The sequence below is a fragment of the Epinephelus lanceolatus genome, chromosome 22 (genome assembly GCF_041903045.1).
Source record: "Epinephelus lanceolatus isolate andai-2023 chromosome 22, ASM4190304v1, whole genome shotgun sequence".
In the NCBI taxonomy this organism is placed as follows: domain Eukaryota; kingdom Metazoa; phylum Chordata; class Actinopteri; order Perciformes; family Serranidae; genus Epinephelus; species Epinephelus lanceolatus.
In genome coordinates, this window is record NC_135755.1 from 36,005,243 (window position 1) to 36,024,822 (window position 19,580).

The 19,580-nt window shown below is 38.9% G+C and overlaps 1 protein-coding gene across 2 annotated transcripts in view; it reads left to right on the forward strand.

The window, feature by feature from the left end:
• slc1a1 (solute carrier family 1 member 1) overlaps positions 1 to 19,399 on the forward strand; it is a 36,688-nt gene extending 17,289 nt beyond the window's left edge. Inside the window, exons 5-12 of one of the 2 annotated variants that reach the window (XM_033609893.2) lie at positions 815 to 857; positions 984 to 1,079; positions 1,494 to 1,678; positions 4,834 to 4,941; positions 8,290 to 8,412; positions 8,569 to 8,763; positions 11,021 to 11,155; positions 11,957 to 19,399. In XM_033609893.2, the coding sequence (XP_033465784.1) occupies positions 815 to 857; positions 984 to 1,079; positions 1,494 to 1,678; positions 4,834 to 4,941; positions 8,290 to 8,412; positions 8,569 to 8,763; positions 11,021 to 11,155; positions 11,957 to 12,197 (1,126 nt within the window). In that variant the 3' untranslated portion in view covers positions 12,198 to 19,399. Of the gene's footprint in view, positions 1 to 814; positions 858 to 983; positions 1,080 to 1,493; positions 1,679 to 4,833; positions 4,942 to 8,289; positions 8,413 to 8,568; positions 8,764 to 11,020; positions 11,156 to 11,777; positions 11,921 to 11,956 lie in introns of those variants that run through there. The other variant, XM_033609894.2, reaches the window with a different exon arrangement.
• The last annotated feature ends 181 nt before the right edge of the window (positions 19,400 to 19,580 follow it).

The following is a 19,580-nucleotide window of genomic DNA, read 5'->3' on the forward strand; positions in this document are numbered from 1 at the left end:
CACACACACACACACACATTTAGACACACATTTCTCCCAGAAGTAGTCTTGGTGTTACATTAGGTTGCACAAATGAAAAGTGACAGAGGTAGTTGTCTGAAGAATAAAAGAGAGAGCCTGAGGAGATATTTGAACTGTCCCTTACTCATACACCTCCACAAACCTGTCCAGAAAGTTACATAAACTCATAAAGTTATGTCAACTCATAAAGTTATGTCACCTCAGAAAGTTACATCCACTAAGAAAGGTGCATCAACTCAAAAAGTTACTTCTACTCAAAAAGTTACATCAACTCAGAAAGTTGCTTCAATGCAAAAAGTTATGTCAACTCAAAAGAATTTAGTAAACGCAGACAGTTATGTCAATTCAAAACATTACCTCACTTCGAAAAATGATACCTCAACATGGAAAGTTGATTTGGCTGTCAGAAAGTGGTTTTCAGTGGTTAGACAATTAATACTTCATTCTTAGAATACTGTGCTCTTAAAATTCCAGAACCCTGGGGTTCACATATCAGACCTTCAGTTTCTTGAATTACAGACAACTGGAAACAATGTACAGCATGTACTGAAAATCCAATTTTCCCACACTTAAATTGACAGAAACCTTGCATCCCTGGGGAGGGCATCTGCAGATTTTAGTATTTTAGCTCCCTTGCCTCAAAAGAAATTAAGCACATTTACAGCCTCTTTGTGAATATGAAAATCATTATCTCCCAGATTTTCAGTGTAAGTCCAATTTATCAGGGAAGGATTGTGTACAAATCATTATGTATCTTTTATTTACCCCTAGTCTTTCCTTTTCCTATCAACAGAAACATGTTTCCCGAAAATCTGGTGCAGGCTTGTTTTCAGCAGGTAAGAGGCTTTCCATGCGTATTTGATTTACACATTTCAAATGTACATTAGGGTCTTGTGTATATATAATATGTAGCTTTCTGAGTGTAGCTCTGATGTTGTGACATGTGACCAATTACATTCTAGTACAAGACCAAGCGCAAAGAGCTGGAGCCTCCAAAAGTGTTAACCAACACTACCACAATTCCACCTCTCACAACTACCATCATGTCAGTGGTAGAGGTAGGTGTGCACATTTTTATGTTTATTGCGAGTTGTCAGTACCTTAATGCTTTTGATACATTGCCAAAGCTACACTTGTACCAGAGTTCACCAGGGTCTTCTGATGGGAACATCCATTAACATGACTGTTGGGGTTTTGGTGTTTACTTGATAACAGTGTGTCCTTGTTGATCCATCTGTTGCACTTTACGTTTCATGTTTCTGCACCTGGCAACCAGAGTCTGATCTAAATGCATTAGAAGACCCAATAAAGAGTCATAAGTAGCCATGGGTCACTGGGCTGTGATCCTGTAGAAAACATTTGTCCGGCTTATCAATGGGTCTTTAGAGTAAACTAATGTGGTTGTGAAAGCAGCTTCCTGGCCTGCTCTTGGTAAGCTGAATGAATCACCTCCTTGTTTCCTCTCCTGGCAGAATATAACCAAGGAGTATAAAATCGTTGGGACGTATTCGGATGGAATCAACGTATTGGGGCTTATTGTGTTCTGTGTTGCTTTTGGCCTTGTTATTGGGAAGATGGGCGAAAAAGGCCGTATCCTCCTGGAATTTTTTGATGCCCTGAATGAAGCAACCATGAAACTAGTCCAGATCATTATGTGGTATGTATGTAAGACTGATCTACAGGTATGGGTTTCCAAAGGGATAATGTTTAAAAGCTATATGGTGAACTGTTGATCATACTTTTAGTCAGTAAAATGTGAACAACCTTCCAAATGCACTGTCTTGAGTATGTTTGGAGAATAAATTCTTTAGTTCTGCATGAGGCAAAAAGTGAGACCTAATCCAGTCCCCTACCAATCTTTTAAGACGCAGCTTGGTTGAACCCGACTGATGCTGCCAAATTTGAGACCTAACATTTTTCCCAGCACAGTTGCCAGAAGAACATGTTGACATTGTACATTTCTACAAATCACAAATACATTACACTTGCATGTTTTATACATATCATATCAACATTTCGTAAGTTACATGGTATATGAGCTAACTTTGTGTCTGGAGGTGAAGGGGATGGTGGGTGGAGTGTAACTTGGGTGAGACACCTGCCAAGCTTTTCCACCATGGGACCGGTTCCGTTCCGTTTCCCACACTTAATTTTGAAACGTTCAGAGCATTTTGATCAAAAAGAAACTGGCTGAAAACCCGAAAAGTTGAATCTCAGGTGGAACCAAAAGATAGTGAATTGTGAATTTGAATCGTGACAACATCTGTGGGTGTTTTATATTCTACAGGTTGGAAAGACAGGATAGAGAGGGTAACAACAGAGAAGTCAAGTAAGAAATCGTCAAAGAGCGCACAGGGGTCTCAATAATAGTTAGTCTATGTTTTTTTTATGTATATGTATATTTTTTTATTAATAATAATAAATAATAAAAAAAATAGTTAGTCTAGGTTTGTTAGGTGAAAACAAATATCTGTGATAACATGACCAAAGTTCAAAGATATTCAATGTTATCTGCAGTTTTGTTACTGCTTTCTGCACTGTGCAATGGTCTCCGTTGATGACACATCCTTAATTACAGTGGTTCCACTAGAAACTTGTGGAAATGTGGGTCATTAAATAGCACCAAGGCTCCAGGAACCATGAACAGACCAAGTTCAAGAACCAGAGCTAATTTGGTGGACAAGGGATATGTTTGAAACCAACAAACGACAAAACTGGTTGTGATTTATTAAGTCCTTGTTGTATTTCCAGTGGCTTTTTAGGCACTAAACATGGGCAGCATAGTGACCTATCACTGTTTTTTCAACAGGCATGGTGCCATTAAAAGCATTTGTTTTGTGCCAAGACATTGCATTACAGCGGGGATTGTGTCCCCCAAACTAGATATTTAAAGCCAAAACATGATGTTTTCCTAAATATAACCAAGGTGTTTTTGTGTCAAAGCTAACCACACAAAGTTTACACACACATTCCTATGTTATACTGTACAACATTATGTATGTTATTCAATATCTTATTTGCAGCTACAAGCCCATGAGCATTTTAACAAAATCATTTTAACAAGTAGCAAAAATAATCATTGAACACAAACTCTATTAACACAGGACTAGTATTACCTGGGGACCCCTAGTCATTTGTAACAACTGCAGAGAATGTCTGTGATTTTAATTCCATGTGAATCTGCCATGTCCATAATTTGTCAAGTACAAATTGCCAGCCAGCTCAAATCAATCACAAGAGCAGAATCTTTGAACGTCTTGGTAGCTGAGTGGTTACAGTGCATGCTACATTACTGCAACCTCCCAGGTTCAGGTCCTTGGGACCTTTGTTGCATGTCATACCCCTCTCTTTTCTTCCATTTCTACTCTGTCTCTTCTCTATCAAATATTATTTTATAGAATATTAATATGTCACAGTGAAGCTGACCTTTGATTTTTTCTTTATAAAATGTCATTTTATCCTATTAGACACTTGTGTGAAATTTTGTAATAATTCATATATGAGTTCTTGAGTTATGGCCAAAAACATGTTATGTGAGGGCACAGTGACCTTGACCTTTAACCTCCAAATTCTAATCACTTCATCCTTGAGTCCAAGTGGACATTTATGCCAAATTTTAAGAAATTTCCTTAAAATGTTCTTGAGATATTGCATTCATGAGATTGCAAAGGAGTAGTTCACAGTGTCCTTGACCTTTCCCCACCAAATTCTAGTCAGTTCATCCTTGACTCAAAGTTGACGTTTGTGCCAAAATCTTCCCTCAAGGCGTTCTTGAGATATTATGTTCGCGAAAATGGGACAGACAAGACACAAAATCTTATCAGCTCATCAGTGAGTCCGAGTGGATATTTGTGCCAAACTTGAAAAAATTCCCCGAAGACGTTCTTGAGATATTCTGTTTACAAGAATGGAATGGACAGAAAACCCGAAAAGACAATGCCTCCAGCTTCAGCCATCACCGGCACGGAGGCATAAAAAACAAAGGGAAAAAAAAGGGTTGACCCCGTACATCACTGCTACTTGTGTAGAGTTCTTAATGACTGTGTGCATCCTAACTGAGGGATGACGTCAGTAAATTCTAGTAAAACACAGACTTTGCTTATCCTGTGTGAATGGGCCACACAGACCACAGGGATGGGGGTGATTTCTGAATCACATGAGGTTCTCCTGTAATACTAGTCCCACACTAATAGGTCTTAACACAGTATATGACACAGAAACAAGTTATTTTATTCATTAAGTATAACTAACAAAGGTGTTGGCGACACTGCCTCTCTTTCCCTTTTCCTACTTGGATTTCTGTAGCTACTTATAATGGATTTGATTTCAAAAAGAGGAAGACAGACACTTCTGAACAACATTTCAAAATGCCAAGACCCAACCCGAGTTTGGAACTTGATAAAAAAAAAGACACAATAAAACAGCCTAAACCTTACCAGAAACTTAATACCAAGTTGGGTAGCATAACTCTTTGGATCTGCGGTAGATGCAATATTTGTGCTGGCAGATTTCTTTATTTGTGTATCCTACTGGTTTAAATGAAATTATGATGGAACACTCAGTAATTGAGCAAATATTCGTCTCCAAGATGCTAAAATCTGTGATTTTTTTTTTTTTTTTTTTGCTCAGAAAGATTCCTTAAGTAATGTTTAATCAGTTGTTCAAATTGTGAATAATTTTTTATGTTAACTGACTAGTCAATTATTCAACAAAGCATTTCAGTCGTATGAGTAGCTGTATCTGAAATGCACAATATTTGCTCAAATCCTGGATTCTATCCCCTAAATGACTCCATCTTGATGTGTTTTTCAGTTACATGCCAGTGGGGATCTTGTTCCTAATTGCTGCTAAGATCATCGAGGTGGAAGACTGGGAGATCTTCAGGAAGATGGGTCTTTATATGGTGACGGTGCTGAGTGGGTAAGCTCTCCCATTACTCTGTATCCGCCTGTTCCAGACTCTGGGATTTATGGTTGACATTTGGACCGATTCTCCCTCCAGTGATACAGTAAAAGCTGAGCTCTGTGTAGGCACTGATAAGGGCCAAGGACATTTAAAACTGCTCAACCTGCAGATACAATAATGAAAGCCTTGCCCAGGCCACTAAATCTAAGTGACACCATTAAAGACTGTACAGTAAATCCCCTTCAGTTAGGTCACAGGGGTTGGTCCAAGGCTTCAAGAGCTCCTGTGATGACATGTGCCCGCAATGTTCACACTTTTTCATGCGTTACTGTTTTACGACAATGAATAACAGCAAATATAATTAAAAGTTTTTGACACAATCAACAGAAGAAGTCTCTTCTTCTTAATGTCAAAGAAAAGTCAAATCTCTCCAGATGTGCCATTTTAAAAAGCTCGTTAGCTGAAATCTATTCAAAAGTCAGTTCAGTCAACTGACATTTGAGCTTGTGCACCCTTAATTCAAGATCCGTTGATGTATGCCTTGGTCATTTGATCACAACCTTTATTCTGGAAGGGCACTATAGTCATTTCAAAACTGTAATCCCATTAAAACTAAAATGTCACTGTCAAAACACTATTTATGTTTATGTGATATTGCAGTAACATTTTAGGGTGCAAAATAATTACACACACTGTAATGCAATGTAATGTGTCAAAATTTTACACCTCACTTAAATATATGTGTGTTTGTCATGTGGAAGTCATTATTATTAAAATAGAATATCTGTATTGTCATTGTACAATTACAGTGAGATTCAGGTGGGAACACTGTAATAAATACAAATGAGTTAAAGGGAAACTACTTGCCTAAGGCATTTTACATTGTATAAATTTGCGACTAGTGATCTAGCGGCCGGCGATCTTTCCCTCTTCTCATATAAAACAGCAACATTTAACAAAGGTAACGGCACTCAATTTGGCTCCATTACAACTCACAAGATTCACCAACCAAACAACTGTCTAGTACTAAACATGTTTTCCAAACAAATATAGCATGCTAACATTAATGGCACAAGCCTATGGCATTTTACATTGTATAAATTAGCCTAGCAACGAGCGGAGGTTTCTTCTGCTCATATGAAACCAGGATAAATCCCAAAGTATAATCCCTGAAGGATAAATTACACACAAGACTTAAAATGCTATATGAGTGGAGGCTTTACTGTCTTCACAATTTATTGTTTCTTATCTGTGAAATAAAAGTAAATAAAAGCTTTGTTTCCACTGAGGGAAATGGTGTCAGTATACAGAAACAGACAGGAGGTCTGCATCACGCGTAGTTACAATTCTAGGGAGGTGCACATCAGACTACGACGTAGGTTACAGTGTTGATACAATGCAGAAGTTTAAATGATAGCCATGTTTAATGTGTGAAGAAAAGGATAACAGGAGCACTGCTGGTGTCCCTCAAACCACTGGTGCTCATGGAAGGGTTAAAAATCCAGAAGGCATAAAAAATCCAAGTCCAGGCACTCAGGTCGGTTTGGAAAAATTAAAGATTTATTTAATGGGCAAGAGTCATTAAAAACACCACTGCGTGTCGGCTTGCGCCTTCCTCAGGGTGCATGAAGACAAGAGAGCAAACAAAGCAATTATAGTTGCAGTCACTTCAGCTGTGAATCATTCAGTCTGTGCCATTTTCTTTTAGGCCTCTAGGAGGCCTCAGTCATGAATTAGTACAAGAAGACTGTAAAATTGTAACTTCCTGGGGGGTCAAACAACAAACTTATTGAGCCCCTCTCACAGTCAAATCTTAACTAAATAAGAATAATGTAAACAGAATAGAATCCACAATAGAAACCATATGAGAAATAATACAAATATATATACATAAAGATCAAGAAATAAGCAAAACCTTCTATGCAGATGTGCAAATGATGACATCTGCATAGTACCTTAAATAAAGTAAAGCTGTCTTGTCAGGACCATTACACATTGTCAATTACAAAAAAACATGTACAAAAAGGATGAGAGGTCAAAATCCTCATTGAGGCCAGGAAAACTGGTGGCCTTAAGGGCATGGATCCAATATGCCTCTCTTTGCTTGAGGCATTTGACGTTGTCCCCACCCCTGGCACCCAAGCTAATGACCTCAATACCTGACACTCTTAGGGATGAGTCATTTGAATGTTGTGCTTCCATGTAATGTTTGGCCGTAGGATAACTCAAATTGCCAGTCCAAATGGCGTACCTGTGTTCAGCCACTCTGTCCCTCAGTCTTCTTTTAGTAAGGCCTATATAGAAACAGCCACAAATACACTCAAGTTGGTACACAACATGGGTAGTGTTACAATTAACAAAACTGGAAATAGAATAGATTTTATTACTAAACACATCCCTAATAGTGTCCGTTTTCACCATGTTTTCAAAGTATTAGTAGTAGTAGTAGTAGTATACAGTTCCCACAGCGAAAATTGCTCTTGGGTCGACAAAGTCAGGTGTCTGGTTTGTTAGCAGGAAGATAACTCCTTACTAGTTTATCCTTGATTGCAGGGGCCCTGCTAAAGCTGATACTTGGCAGTTCAGGGAATACCTCTTGTAAAAATGGGTCACTGTTAATGATATCCCAATTTTTCTTTATAATGTGCTTGATATGGATAGCTTCTTTACTGTAGCGTGTGACAAAGTAGTGTTTCTGAACTTGCTTTTGTTTTGGTTTAGGGCGGAGCAATTCGCTCCTCTCCAGTGACGGAGCCCTATTGTGAGCCTGAGTAATAAGCTGGGATTTATACCCTCTCTGTCTAAAATGCTGCTGCATGTCCATGGATTGATTTAGAAAATCCTGATCAGAATCACATATACATCTTAGTCTTTGGGTTTGTCCATAAAGGATATTCTTAATGAGCCATGGAGGGTGAAAGCTGTCCGCATGTAATACAGTATTTCAATCGGTTGTCTTTCTAAAAATGGAAGTGTGCAAGTATCCTTGGTCATCCTTTAAGATCTGCAGGTCCAAAAAGTTAATGACTTTTAGGTCATATAAAAGTCACATGTTTAATGTGTGTTTTGAATCAATTCAACTTTACAGCACTTAACAGAATCCCCACCACCAACTAGTGTCTTTTGTAGATGTAACTGCAGAGTGACTCAAACACACCACTGCACAAGAATAAATATTAACAACAGTGTAGGCTATAGTGTAGAGTCATACAGCCGACACACAAGTAAGCCACCAGTGTGTAAAGGCCGTTAGGGTTATGGCACAGAACACGCTTGGACCTAAAAGTTTCTATTTCTCTAAAGGTCTAATATTTGTGCTTGTAATATAAAATATTCTATAATAATGTGTGTTTTGTCCCTCAGTCTAGCCATCCATGCCACCATCTGTCTGCCACTGATCTTCTTTGTCATTGTGAGGAAGAACCCATACACATTTACACTGGGAATGGCGCAGGCCCTGGTGACAGCACTCATGATCTCCTCCAGGTCAGAATCCACTGAGTTCCTCACTCTGCTTATAAAGCCAACTCCTAACACTAAAACTACTAATGCACCCAATGCCTTAAAAGCAACATATAATTACTCATAAACAGTATTTGCGAATCCAAACCATTGTGTGCCAGCCACTGTCTCGTCTCCCAGCTCTGCCACCCTGCCTGTCACCTTCCGATGTGCCGAGGAGAACAATCGCATCGACAAGCGGATCACTCGTTTCGTCCTCCCAGTGGGTGCCACCATTAACATGGATGGCACGGCACTCTACGAGGCAGTGGCCGCCATCTTCATCGCCCAGCTGAATGACTACACTCTGGATGTGGGCCAGATTGTGACTATCAGGTACATCATGTTACTAAGCAGCACTCAAAGCATCCAAATGATATAATACAACAATTGTTGATCAAGGCAGTCATTTCTTGCAGACTCCAATCAAACCTGGTCCTTAAAACATAGTAACATAAAATACTGAAGACAACATGTAAAACAACCAACATGACATCATGTCATAAAGAAATAATAATATTAAAAAAAAATCTTTAGTCACTACCAATTTTTGGAACTTTCAGGCCCATCCCATGGTCTTCATCAGTGACTGGAGTTTGCATAAATGTTGTCATGTTCAAGGTTTTACTCAAGGTCCACTCACTAGTTTTTTGGACTCTTAAAACTACAGTAGTAACTTTTATGAAAATTACCTTTTCCGGAAACTGTCACTGTATTATAAAAAAAGCACATGAGAGATAATCTGTGGGGGAAAAAATCATGTCCCTCCTCATCTTGCGACCAATTTTAAAGGCATTTGCTAGAATTTCAATTTCTGTTGCCTATTTCTGGCCTCAGATGTTTTCAAAACACAGTTTAGTGTACTGTGTAGCTGTAAAAGGAGAACATTTGTGACTTGGCTGCCATGTTGGGAACAATTGAAAAACCAAGCTACACTGACTGGCCAAAGTCGACTTTTTCATTTTACAGGAGAACTGTCACAACAATATGTTTCTGAAAACATTTGAGGTGAGAAATAGTAATGCAGTAACAGCATGCTGATTCATATTTGATCAGTGCTGACCAGTTTGACAGTTTCACTGCAGTTCAGTGATTGGCATGACTACAAGGAAAAAGAGTAGGCAAATGGGTACGATTTCTTCCACAGAATATCTGTCTCATTTAGTGCTGTGTGAATATAGATACAGCTTCAGCAAGTATCCATAAGTTATTTTTAAAGAAAGTTACTAACTACAACTTTAATTGAATTGCATGATCCTTATTAGGACATGAGATGATGATGTGTGCTCTGTTGCTGATAAAGATGGCGTCAGCTGTGGCTGAAGGGCATCTTGTTTTTGGGTTGTCTGTATGTATGTCCGTCCATTGCATTCTTGTGAATGTGATATCTTAAAGACATTTTTTGAGGAAATTCCAAAAAAACGCAAAAACATTCACTTGAACTCAACGTTAAAATGATTAGATTTTGGTGGTCAAATGAAAAAGGTCAAGGTCACTCTGATTTCACCTGTCTCATTCTCACAAACATAATATCTCAGGAACACCTTTAGGACATTTTTCTTCAATTTTGCACAAACATTTACTGGACTCTTGGGGCGTCGGTGGCTTAGTGGATAGAGCAGGCGCCCCATGTACAAGGCACACTCACCTATCCTGTCAATTAAAGGCTAAAATGCCCAGAAAAATATATTTAAAAAAAAAAACAAAAACAAAACTTGGACTCAGCAATGAATTTATTACATTTTGGTTGTCAAAGGTCAAGGTCACTGTGACCTTTCAAAACATGTTTTTGGCCATAACTAAATAATTATGACAAAATGGCACAGAAATGTCTAACAGAATAAAATGATGAAGTTATGACAAAATTTATATCTAAAAGATCAAAGTTCAACATCACTGTGACACTATAATGTTTTATGGCTATCATTCTGATTAATCATCATTTTGATTAAATAAAATTTCCACGGTAAAGAATAAACTTTCAGGCTCTCCTTGGTTAAGGTTAGGAATCTTTGTGGTCATTAATAAAAAAGAAAGTACCATTTCGTTGGGGTTAAGGTAAGGGAACAATCGTAATCATGGTTTTAAGAAATCAAAGTTGACTGTTGTTGGGAAACCAAAGTAACACACTTTGCCAAGGCAACCCCAGTTCTTTCGTTGCTACTGACAGACAATAGCAATCACTAAACTAGAGCACAGAGGGCTCTAGGTTAATAAATGTAAACCTATGTCAGTTTTAGGTATTTGAACAAATGCTGTCATCTTTTTTGGGACAGTCTCCCAAATTCTGAGGAGTTCAATTACTAAGCCAAATCCATATGCCTAGAGATGCTGTCTGTATATCTAAAATTGCAGCTTAATGTGATATACCATGTTTACTATGCTGATATTGTGCTTTTTATATTATCATTATCTACTGTTTTGGTACATCTAAGTAGCAGCAGTTTGTTTTGCTCCTAGTTTACTGATGGTCTTGACTGTTTCCATAAGTTACCTCCTGCTGCCATTTAGAGCCACCAATGTGCAAATGTCACATTTCATTTCTGCATGATGTCACAAAGAACATTTACAACATTGTGTCTCTGTGTTTCAGTATAACAGCCACAGTTGCAAGTATTGGAGCAGCAGGAGTCCCTAATGCTGGGCTTGTCACCATGGTGATAGTCTTAACAGCTGTTGGATTACCTGCAAGTGATGTCACTCTGATAGTTGCTGTGGATTGGCTGCTGTAAGTTATTGACCCTCTATCTGGACTGTTTTTCCTGCTTAATTTCTAACGTAAGAAGATAGTTCCGATTTTTTGAAGTAGGGGTGTATAATGTACTTATCCGTAGATTATACACACAGCATATATTACATACAGTAGATGTTAGTCGGAATGCCCTGAGTTTAGAGAAGCAGGCTGGAGTCCAACATGGAAGCTAAGCCATCTACTGCTATGAACAGTGATTTAACATTGCTGAACACAGGAGCTGCTGGTCTACTACTGCCTCAAAGAGTTATTTTGTTTGTGTTATTGTGAGACTTTAGCATCTAAAGAGGTTAGTTTGGATTCGCCAAAGTTACACAATAACACAAACTAAGTGATTAAAGCAGCAGTAGACCAGCAGCTCCTGTGTTCAGCAAGCTTAAATTACTATTTTTGTCAGTGGAGTCTGGTGGCTTTGACGAGAGCATAGATAGGGACATGAAGCCACTAATGACTTCCCCATCGAAACGGGCTATCTGATGGAAAGGTAAAGTGGTGAAAACACTCTTAATATGGTGTACACTTAAACTCATATTAATTTTTTTAGGTGGGACTTACTGGGTGGCTAAAATATGTTTTTTTTGCTGGCCCCCATCCACAGTATTACTTTGCTTAGTTTTCGTGTCTGGCTCCAGCCTGTTTCTCCAAACTGGGGGCCTGCCAATTGACATCTACTGTGTGTAACACAGTGACTACAGCTAAGTACCCCATACATCTCCACTTCAAAAAATCCGACCTGTCTCCTTAATGCTGTAGCTTGACTTGAGTGGTGTGTTACAGAGACCGGTTCCGTACCATGATCAACGTTCTTGGTGATGCTTATGGAGCCGGTATTGTCCAGAAGTTATCCAAGAGGGAACTAGAGAGAATGGATCTGACATCAGATGTGGACGTCGCCAATCCCTTTGCTCTGGAGGCCACCTTGGATGACGAAGAGTGTGAGAAGAAATCCTACGTCAACGGAGGCTTCACCGTCGACAAGACAGATGCAATCTCTTTTACTGAAACCTCTCAGTTTTAGCCTCTGGCTGGCTCAGAGGAGCAGAGAAAGTGCCACGCTGCTATGAATGTGAAACAGAAAACCTTCCATTAGTATCAGCACCATGACGAGAGAGGAAAACTATCCAACTAGACCCATCCAAGCTCAGACATCAGCAATAGCAGCCTCCATCAAGCTTATCCAAGATGATCACCTTTCATGTCGGACATTTACAACAACGACTAGATTAAAGTGCTTCCTTCTTACACTCAAATTGTGCCAAGATTTTAAAGTCAGTTTTCTTTTGAATGAGTGGATTCTTTCTTGCACAGATGCAGTCAAAAGAAGAGCAGTTGTGTGTGCGCACGAGGACATTATTTTTGGATGTATCAGAAGTGAGTGTATGTATTATGCAAAAAAGAGAAGATCAGTTTAACACAACTAAAAAAAACGATCTGAATTTGAAACTTCAATCCTACTTTATTTGCTCCTTGATTGGACAATAATTCTCAAAAATGTCTGAATGACCTTTTTTGTGTGGCTGTTTTTGAATGTCTATGTCCCATAATGCACTGCTTGTATATCTATCTGTATATTTAAACTGTGCCAAACATATAAGAAGGTTTTTCACTAAGGTGCATGAAGCAATATGTAAAAGAAATGCTAAACGCTGGCTGATTTTTTTACGGAGACTTTACAGAGTCTGGAGATGGTTAACGAAGGCTTATAAAGTCATTGAACACTGTGAAATTTGAGGACATTTTTTCAGAACCAAACTGCTAATATTGATTGATTTATTGCAAAGTATAATGGTCATTAAAGGTGTGTTTAGGCAGCATGGGGAAATATTAGAGTACATGAGAAACCCCAAATCTTTCCTTCTCAAACAAGATTATTTTAAGTGTCATCTCATGGATTTATGTGTCAATAATCAGATAATCAGATAATCAGAATGTCTTTTAACACAATGTTACAACTATCACTGTGGTATAGGTTCAAAATATGTTCAAATGCTCTTAAACTAATGGTTCAGCTAAAATATACACATGTGGTAAGCTTTCATCTGGTTAACTACATTTTGCATATTACAGGTATTTAACATGAAACCCTTAATCTGAAAACCATCTTAAACAAGATGAAAACCTGTAGGCACTTTTGGTCAGTTAGGAATATCTTCACATTTTGGAGAACACACTTCTATGCTTTCTTACCGATTGAGAGCGATGACAAGATCAATACCAATCTCGTGTCTGCAAACAATTTTTAAGGCCCTGTCTACGTGTATGCAGATGTTTTTGAAAACAGATATTTGAAAAAATCTGTCCTGACCTCCAGTTTTACTAAATATCTCCATGTACACTTGAAGGCAAAAACATCTCTAAATGGTGCCACTGTTAGCGTCTACTGCAGTCTCCCCTTATTGCAAAGGTAGTAACGCGTACTGGCTGACATTACCTTTTTCAAAACTTGAGCTCTCATCACGACAGATTCATCTCATAGACTGTTTTAAAATAATGGACGTAGCTACTGTGACGTCACCCATTGGTTTGTGGACTACCATTCTGACGCCCCGAGTTCAGCACTTTATTAGGATGAGAGGGTGGAGCTGTGGAGGAGCAAGGGGTGGCTATGACTCATTAGTCCCTTTTACACCTCCTGTTCAAGGCGGGAATATCGTGTCATTGTGCTGCCTCGCAGTGCTATATATGTCCCATGGGGGGAACAGAGTGGTCTCGCCTTTAAGCTGCAACAGGAGCTAGTCACACCTCCAAAATAGTGTCTGTATAAACAGAACAGCCAACAGGATGGGTGCATGTGACCCACCACGAGATTTAAAAAGTAGCTGTTAGCAGTTAGCAGCTGATGTAAAAAAGAACAACAGGGGCCTACAAATTAGGAAGACAATGAGGTCTCACATGAGAGGCAAAAGCTGTTGTGTTACATGTAAGGCCTCATTTGATTCTGCCATGTCTACATGCTGTCTATAATCACACTTTTACATGTGATTAAAAAATGTACAGTTGTCATTAATGTTGAAACTGGCTTTAGAGACCAAAACACTTTTTTGTATTGGGCTGTAAACATGTTTAATTCTGTTGCAAATCTGGGCATTTTGACATGAGGGTGGATAAGAATTTACTCACTTCTGAAGCCAGCCTCATGTGGCCATTAGAAGAACTACAGTTTTTGGCACTTTGGCATTGGCTTCATTTTTCAACCCCCAAGGGTGCTGCTTGATTCATCAATGATATAATCATAAAGGAGCCAAATCAAAGACGCAATCGAAGCCCTGTTTTCCTTTCAGTTGTCCCATCATGTGCTGGTTCGACCAGACCTGATCCAAAACCTAAGTTTCTGGCAGACTTTATACCGCAGACACTGAGGTGGACTAAATAACACTGGGTGGGTGGTATAGCAGTGTTAAGTTTAAGTGTAAAGTCATCATTAGACTAAGCAGTGCTAACAAAATGTTAGCAAACCAGTAGTCTGCCATTGTTGTTACTGCATGTGACGCAAGCTACTTATGCAAAGCAATTATGGACATGCTTGAATTAAAGAGATGAAGTCATTGTTTACCAAACGCTTCCTTTTATGTCCAAACAGCTACACAGTAACCAGTGTTCTGAAAAAACTGTACCTTAGTAGACATTTTAAAAAATCTCATTTTAGTGACCTAAAACTCCAGTGGTGTGTGTGGATGAGATACCAAAACTTAAAGAAAAATATCTGTTTTCAAAAACATTCATATATGTGTAGACAGAGCCTATTTTTTTTTTTATCTTGCTCTCAGCAAGAAAGCATATAGCCTCAGTTTATATCCTTAAATGTTGAGCTGTTGATACTAGCTGCAAAAAAAGTAAGCTTGGATGAGTTAAGAAGTACAGCAGCCTAACAGCTGGCTATGAGAGCTTCTTCTTCAGTAGTTTCATTTCATTTCCCATCTTGCAAATGTTGACCAGGACCACCAATTTCAGAGCAGCAGTGTCATTTATAACCAATAGGCCACTTGAGGGGGGACAATGGTGGATGCTATCCCCCTTGTTAGCAAAATGACCAAACTGTCTCCCCCTTTTTAACCTCCCATCCCTCTCCATCCCCAAGTCCGGACATAGACGCCATCCTATCTGGCCCCAGACCTATTACCAACAAATTATTGAGGATTAGAAAATTTTGACTGGGAGCTGCTGTTTTATCCAGCTTAACATTTGTTCAAATCATCGTAAGTGATGCTACTCAGCCAGTCAAATGTGTGCATTCCAATAGGCACTGTGACTGGAGTAAGTGAGACACACATGGGACAGACAAGATGAGAGACAACAGTTGGAAATATAAGAGTCAGAGAAAAGTAAACTACATGTTGTTCACACATCCTACTGTCTCGGGTGTTAAAAAAAAGATCCGCACAGGTCCTGAGAAGAGCATGAGTATAACCAATGAACTGTGAAGGTGAGCAAGAGCAGTATGTGGGATCTTTTTTTCAAGACTAAAAAGAGAAAAGTAGACAGCAAAAAAACAGAGCTTTCAATTAAGAGCTTTTTATGAACATGTTGATTCTTACCATGGACAGTTTAAAACAAGTAGGCTATGTCTCATCCAATGGCCTGAGACTGTGGCCATTATTAAAAGTGGCAGCAGAAGTGCTACTATGAGACAACGTACAGAGCATCTTTCCCACTTGAATCTGAGAAAAGAGCACAGACAGTAAAATATTTTATATCAATCAATCTATTTGTCACTTGGAATCATACAAGGTACAGCGGCCTCCAGCTCAAGTGATGCCACTGAACTGAATCGTAACGCAAGTTAGACATTGCAGGGCCCACTGTTTTCAGTCCCCAAAATGGCCGAGCCCTTGACTGCATCTTGGGACATTTGATACCGAGCTGTGGGGAAAGGATATGACACATCAAAGACACTGGATAATAATTTCATACCTTTATAGGCACATCCTGCAATAATTTACTTGACATGGTGTGTCCTATCATCTTAAAAACTTTGAGAGTTTGAACGTGAGATTTTTCACTGAGGAGGTAGTGATAAAAGATTGCATTGCTGTCAAAATAAAATTGGTCCTAGTACAAAAAATGTTCGGAACCGCTGCCACAAGAAATAAATAACAGTGGGAGAAACTACTTTAATACCTTACTACCAAAACTATAAAAATGTCAAAGTAATACACTTCTTTGTATCCTTTTTTATGCTACAGTACGCATTTGCTACTCCCAGCATCAACCTAATTGTCAGAATAAATTTTAGCATTGAATGTTTCTACAAACCAAAGATATGTAACATTTGTGTGTTATTATGTAGCGGATATGGTGAAACTTTATGTTTAAGTTTCAACAACTCTATGGTTAATGTGTGGTTATGTATGTATGGCTTAAAAATTACCCATTTTTGGTGGCACAATCATGGTTGAAAATGGCGCTGATGTTTTGCTAAAAAAAACAACTGGTTTTGTTGTTAATTGGTCTCCAACAGTAGTCTGCAGCTTGGCAGCTGTCACGCCCAGGTGTCGTGCCAACCACCATTCCCTCCACCTCCAGTTGACAAAGTCAGCTCTTTAGACACATTGATATGCTATGTCTGAAACGTACAAATGGAATGTATCTATGGTATGCAGAAATGTACAATGCCAAATTTTCTGCTGGTTACTGGGCTGCCACCCTTGATGCCTCATTAGCTTCTGGGTATACATAGTTGTGGCTTAAAGGCAGACCGCAAGTCAAAGTGTCAATCATTCACATTTGTTGGAATTTCCGATTTGACTGTTATTGGCTAGCCACACCACTAGAAGACTTTGTGCTCTGGAAAATTGTGTGGGCATGTTTCATTATTTTCTTATATTATGTAAACTTGAAGATAAGTAAAAAAAAAAAAAAAAAAAAAAAACGGAAAAAAAAGATAATAAAAACTATTATTAGTTGCAGTAAAAATTTAATTATGACATAGGCCGAGATTGGTGCAAGAGGAAAGGTAAAGCGTGTCTAAAATAGGCTTTAGGGAAGCAGCAATGTGCTTAGATAATTTGATGCAGTTACAGACATTATATTTTGATAGCTCTTGTGGAAATGTAGTCCTGATGATGGCATTATCTGGCAATTAAGTTTTTGAAATACTCTGGACAAATGTGTTGGATGGAGGGACTGACCAAAGGGCCTCACCCTTTTTAGAATATCAATGACAGCTAATGTTTTGATGCAAATGCCACAAAGGTACAAATCTCTGTACTGTTTTTTAATGCTCCCTGGCTGCACTTTTAGTTGTGATGCTGCTCACAGCGTGTGATGCTTGTTGTTTTAATGCTTTTTTTAAAAATGTATGTCCATGTCTGTAACTGAGAGCTGTTTATTTGACTCCATGTGGCAGCTGCATACTATAACTGCACATGCACATAGTGTACAATACTTAAGATTGGAACGAGTGGTGCGGAGTTGTTTGGTGGTGTCAACTTTAAAAAGACATGACATGGGACCAACAGTGGGATCACTTTGATCAAGGTTTTTTGATGTAATATGTTACGTTGGTCCCATAATCACATTGGGAGCATAAATATCAATGTCACTATTTCTAGACAGTCCTTTTCTGCTTGGTTTAGGGCCTGTGTTCACATAGGGTTTTTTTCTGAGCACCAGGGTCTTTTTTTTTTCACAATGAGAAGAGAGCATATGTCTGATCGCAGTGGTCTAGAGAAAAAGCGTCTTGCAGCGGGCTCTGGTTTCTTGTGTGGCCACTCCTAGCACTTCTAGTTTAAAAAAGGTGCTGGTTTCCTCACTTAAGCTACTGTCTTTTCTGAGCTCTATGATATGTCAGTCAGAAGATCATAACAAAGACAGAAAAGCCCATCGTTAGCTACCTACGTTAGGTACGTAGCTTGCGTTAATGTTAACATATTGTTGATAAGATACCCATGCTTAGCACATCATTAAAAAAGTGCTAGATGTGCTGTTTTTTATTAAGCGCTGGGATGAAGCTTTCCTGCGGGCCCTAACACCGCTTTCCTGCCAAATACTGTCTCTCCTGAACTGTGCGATGTATCAGAATATCAAAACAAATGCAGAAAAGCCCATCCTTAGCTACTGCCTTTCTGCCAAAGACAATCACTATGTGGACACAGGCCCTTACTTTCCATGATGCCTAGAGTCTGAGCCAAATATCTTTCCAATCTACTGGCAGGAAATACAATAATTCATCGCAACACATCTCAGTGACACTCGTGGTATCCACCATATGCTAATCAAGGTATTCTAGAAAAGCAGACTCGGTAGATCTACGTGATCTACAATGTATTCAATACAACTCAGCTTTTACTTAGTAATTTGTTGCTCAGATTGTGGTCGTAATGAAACTGTCAGAGTAGTTTGCAACACAACATCATACTGTGAGATGTGTTCTATCCAAAGATGGAAGTCAGAAATTAGACGCCGGTTAGACATGCTAAATTTAGTGGTCCAACTTCAATAAAGTAACTTATGAAACCCCTGTTTAATTGTCTTTATCTTGTGTAAAGTATGCTGCTCCCAAATCTGCAGTCAATGTGTCAGTACTTAACCAGTGGCTAGGTAGGCATAGAAAGTTAGCAAATGCAAATGCTACTCTTAGAAATTCTTTGCTAGGTAGACATGCTGATTATCAGTGGTCAGGCTTGGAAAAATCACATGAGAAACACTTATGAAATTTTCTCTGCCTGGTGTTCAACACTGTTCGCAAAGCGACAACTGAAAACTTTGCAAAAACAGCAACTGCAAATGCTACTCTATCTGTCAGCTTTATCCTTAACCAAGTGTAATGCAGATGTTTTGTTAGAGGTCATGGAGTGTTGAAAAATCTAACTTTGTCTCTTTTCAGAATAATAAAATCATTTAATGCAGTAATGGTGTTTTCGAAGTGCTGTCAGGTTCGGTGTGATTTCACTTGACTACATCCTCGGGTTAACTGTATTTTGCCTAAGTTAAGGTTACTTGGGATTTTATGCTGAAGGGTCTTTCCATGGCTTTTGCCCAAGAGGTCAGATTTTCCAAATCTGTTGTGTCAACGAATGCAGTCTAAAAGTTCATTCTCACTGCCGCAATGCGGAAATGCGGGATGCATTTGCGGAATATTCGCGCAGCGCTTTTCCGCGTTTAAACCATACACAAAGGCCCAGCTGTGTAAATCCGCGGGGGTCAAAGTCTGGGCGGAAACTTTTTTCACTGCACAAAAGTTCCATCCTGGTGTGCAAACTTCCATAAGAACCCATGAAATCAACTTTTATATTTTTCTGCGAGAATAATACGTTCAGATATTTGCCCTCAGTGAGAAAGGACTTTAAGTCAGACTTTCAGTAGTCCCTATACTGCCAAAAGGGCCACATTTGAAATAAACCATGGGTAAGTGGAGGTGCTTTTTTGTAACTGACCAGAGATGATATGCAGATAAGCCCTC